The sequence below is a fragment of the Bufo bufo genome, chromosome 1 (assembly GCF_905171765.1).
Source record: "Bufo bufo chromosome 1, aBufBuf1.1, whole genome shotgun sequence".
In the NCBI taxonomy this organism is placed as follows: Eukaryota; Metazoa; Chordata; class Amphibia; order Anura; family Bufonidae; genus Bufo; species Bufo bufo.
This window is the reverse complement of record NC_053389.1, coordinates 268239183-268242262: the sequence shown is the minus strand read 5'-3', so window position 1 is coordinate 268242262 and position 3080 is coordinate 268239183. Positions and strand designations below refer to the sequence as shown.

Here is a 3080-nt window from a genome sequence, read left to right as displayed (position 1 = left end):
CGTAGACCTGTCAATGTCCCGGTTGACATCTTCTTGGAGGAGATTAAATTTTATGAACTGGGAGAGGAGGTGATCGAGATCTTTCGGGATGATGAAGGATTCATAAAGGAAGAGGAGCGACCATTGCCTGACAATGACTTTCAAAGACAGGTCTGGCTACTTTTTGAGTATCCTGAGAGTTCCGGACCTGCCAGGGGCATCGCAATTGTTTCAGTCCTCATCATTCTTATCTCCATAGTCATTTTCTGCTTGGAGACACTTCCAGAGTTCAGGGAAGAATCGAGGATGTCGGGTGAACGTCTCTTGGTAAATGGAACCCATGCCACGAAGGACAGTCCCTTCACCGACCCTTTCTTCCTCATTGAGACCCTGTGCATCATCTGGTTCTCCTTTGAACTTTTGGTCAGGTTCTTCGCCTGTCCTAGCAAGCCAGCTTTTTTCAAGAACATGATGAATGTCATTGACATTGTGGCTATCATACCTTATTTCATCACCTTAGGGACCGAGTTGGCTGAGCAGCAAGGTAGCAACGGACAGCAGGCCATGTCCTTGGCTATTCTGAGGGTCATCCGCTTGGTGAGGGTATTCAGGATATTCAAGCTCTCCAGACATTCTAAAGGTCTTCAGATCTTAGGGAAGACATTGCAAGCCAGTATGAGGGAATTAGGTCTTCTAATTTTCTTCCTTTTCATTGGCGTCATCTTGTTTTCTAGTGCAGTGTATTTTGCAGAGACTGATGACCCTGAGTCTTTATTTACCAGCATTCCGGATGCTTTCTGGTGGGCAGTAGTGTCCATGACAACTGTTGGGTATGGTGATATGTACCCTCTGACCATTGGTGGAAAAATAGTGGGTTCTCTCTGTGCCATAGCTGGTGTATTAACTATTGCACTCCCAGTTCCTGTTATTGTCTCCAATTTTAACTACTTTTACCATAGAGAGACTGACCACGAAGAGCATTCTCAGTACACCCATGTCACCTGTGGACAACAGCCCTCTTCTTATGGAGACCTGAAAAAGAGTGAAAGCAAACAATCATTCAACAAATCTGATTATATGGAATCAGAAGACATGGATGATGCCAAATACTCTCACTTCACCACCAACCAACATTATGGAGAACCCAAAAAGTTAACAGAGGTATGACCTCTTGGTAAGTTCTTCAAAACTGTCAATAAATGCTGGTCCCATGGTTTCATGACCCCATCACCAGTCACTGTGGATAGTCAAAGACTATACTGTAGATGTTTGCCAATGAAAGTCCATAACTGTAAGGTTGTCCTGCAATTATTATTGTGTCTCTAGAAATATGGATCTTGTGGTTGCATAAGAAACATACATAGTCCACCTTCAATCTACAAGAAATTGTCATATTGTATCAAGCTTGTACTCAATTATTCCCAGATCATCATCGCTCTCATCATCCTCATCATGAGCGGTGAATGCATCTGAGGACACTTGTTTGGTGTTTCCCAAGGATTATTAATATTTCTTCATGTATCAGCTGCAAATGCCATCCTTCAGGAATCACACAGTAGCACATCATTTATATGGCACAAGCTGCTATGGATAGATTTTTGTATCAGTGCCATCTATGTGATAAACTCTGAACAACACAACAGTTTTCTATGGGGAGGACATTCAGGAGCCACCAGGGTTGAAGACCAACTGTTCTGGAAGAGAGGCGACAAAAACATCTTATTTTCCATTTTAAGATTTTTATCCTAACCCTGCTTCAAAATCATCATTGGGTCCTCATTATTATTTAACATTTTGCACAAAAATGGAAAATATTACAAAAGAAGATAACCATGACGCACTTTAAGATCATCCTAAAGCCATTCTAGGGGGACTTGGGTCAACTTTTTGGTTCGTCTTCACCCGGGTGTATAAACATCTGCAGTTTTTTGCACAGATCTTAATTTGTTTACATCGTTGCTGATAATTATGGCTTTTTTTTTTAACCCTTTGGCTGCTAGGGATTCCTGCACAACTCATCTATTTGGAAAGGGTTACATTTTTTTGTGTTGCTGTTTATTTTTCCTTTTTGTTAACCAAATATCTCCATATCTGTAAGTGCCTTCATTTGTAAGGTAAAAATTGGGTTCTGTACATATTTTATTTTGACATACCGTATCTTAGACCAGAAAGTTAATGATAGAGACAAACTTTTATCAAGGGGCCAGAGCTCAAACAGAGGGTCAGAATTAACGCATATTGTGCTACAAGGGAATATATTGCATGAATGTTAAAGTAGCCAAATATGGACTAAAATATATTATTTTTTACTAAGACGTCTTCCTTGTCTCCATGTTCTTGGCCCATCATCCATCACTGATCAGTTGCTGTGACCTATCACTGTGATTAGCCATTTAAAGCCATCAGGAGATTACTTGGTTCTGTATAGAAAAATCCCAAAAATGCGTAGTATCAATTAGGAGAGTATCATATTATTCTTCAAGTGAATTTAACGTGTCAAATTACCTTTATAATTATTTAAAGGGAACCACACCCTAAAAAAAAATCTGGTCATGAGTCGTCATCTTCTTCACTGTGAAAGCTGCGTGACAACCAGGGGTGTAACTATGGGGGGTGCAGAAATAGTACCTTGGCTGTGGTGTCTAAGAAGTTCCAATGGTTCCTTAGCCACATAAGAAAACACAATAAAATGATGGTTTTGGGGCCCAAGAGCATCAGGTGACAACCAATATGGCCGTCTTCACAGCTTTCCTATTGAATGGTAAATGTTCTTTGTTGTACTGCAATCGAGGGTGGGGAGATATCTCCAAATCACTAGGCTGATTTGCCATTTAGGACTCTAGGAAAGTTGGGTAGCAACTATGGGGGCTGTAATTATAGCCAGAATCAGCAGAATAAAGTCTTTTTACATTAGACGATGCAAAGAGAGAGACAACCCTCTCACTAATGCCACCTTTTGGAAGTGGCACTAGCCAGAGGTTTTCTGCATGTTATTTTCCCAATGGTGCATTGCCTCTAAGTCTCCATACACAGTTGGTTTCCATAAGGAGAGCCGGTACCCCCTATGCTACAGGAATAACGCAGTATTTGTTACTTTCTAC

At 40.9% G+C, this 3080-nt stretch overlaps 1 protein-coding gene across 1 annotated transcript in view; it reads left to right on the top strand.

Moving 5' to 3' along the window:
* Positions 1–1202, top strand: part of LOC121007285 (potassium voltage-gated channel subfamily A member 2-like) — a 1830-nt gene extending 628 nt beyond the window's left edge. The window contains exon 1 of the mRNA XM_040439206.1: positions 1–1202. This exon is cut by the window's left edge and continues 628 nt beyond it. Coding sequence (XP_040295140.1) covers positions 1–1146 — 1146 coding nt within the window. The 3' untranslated portion in view covers positions 1147–1202.
* Positions 1203–3080: the final 1878 nt, after the last annotated feature.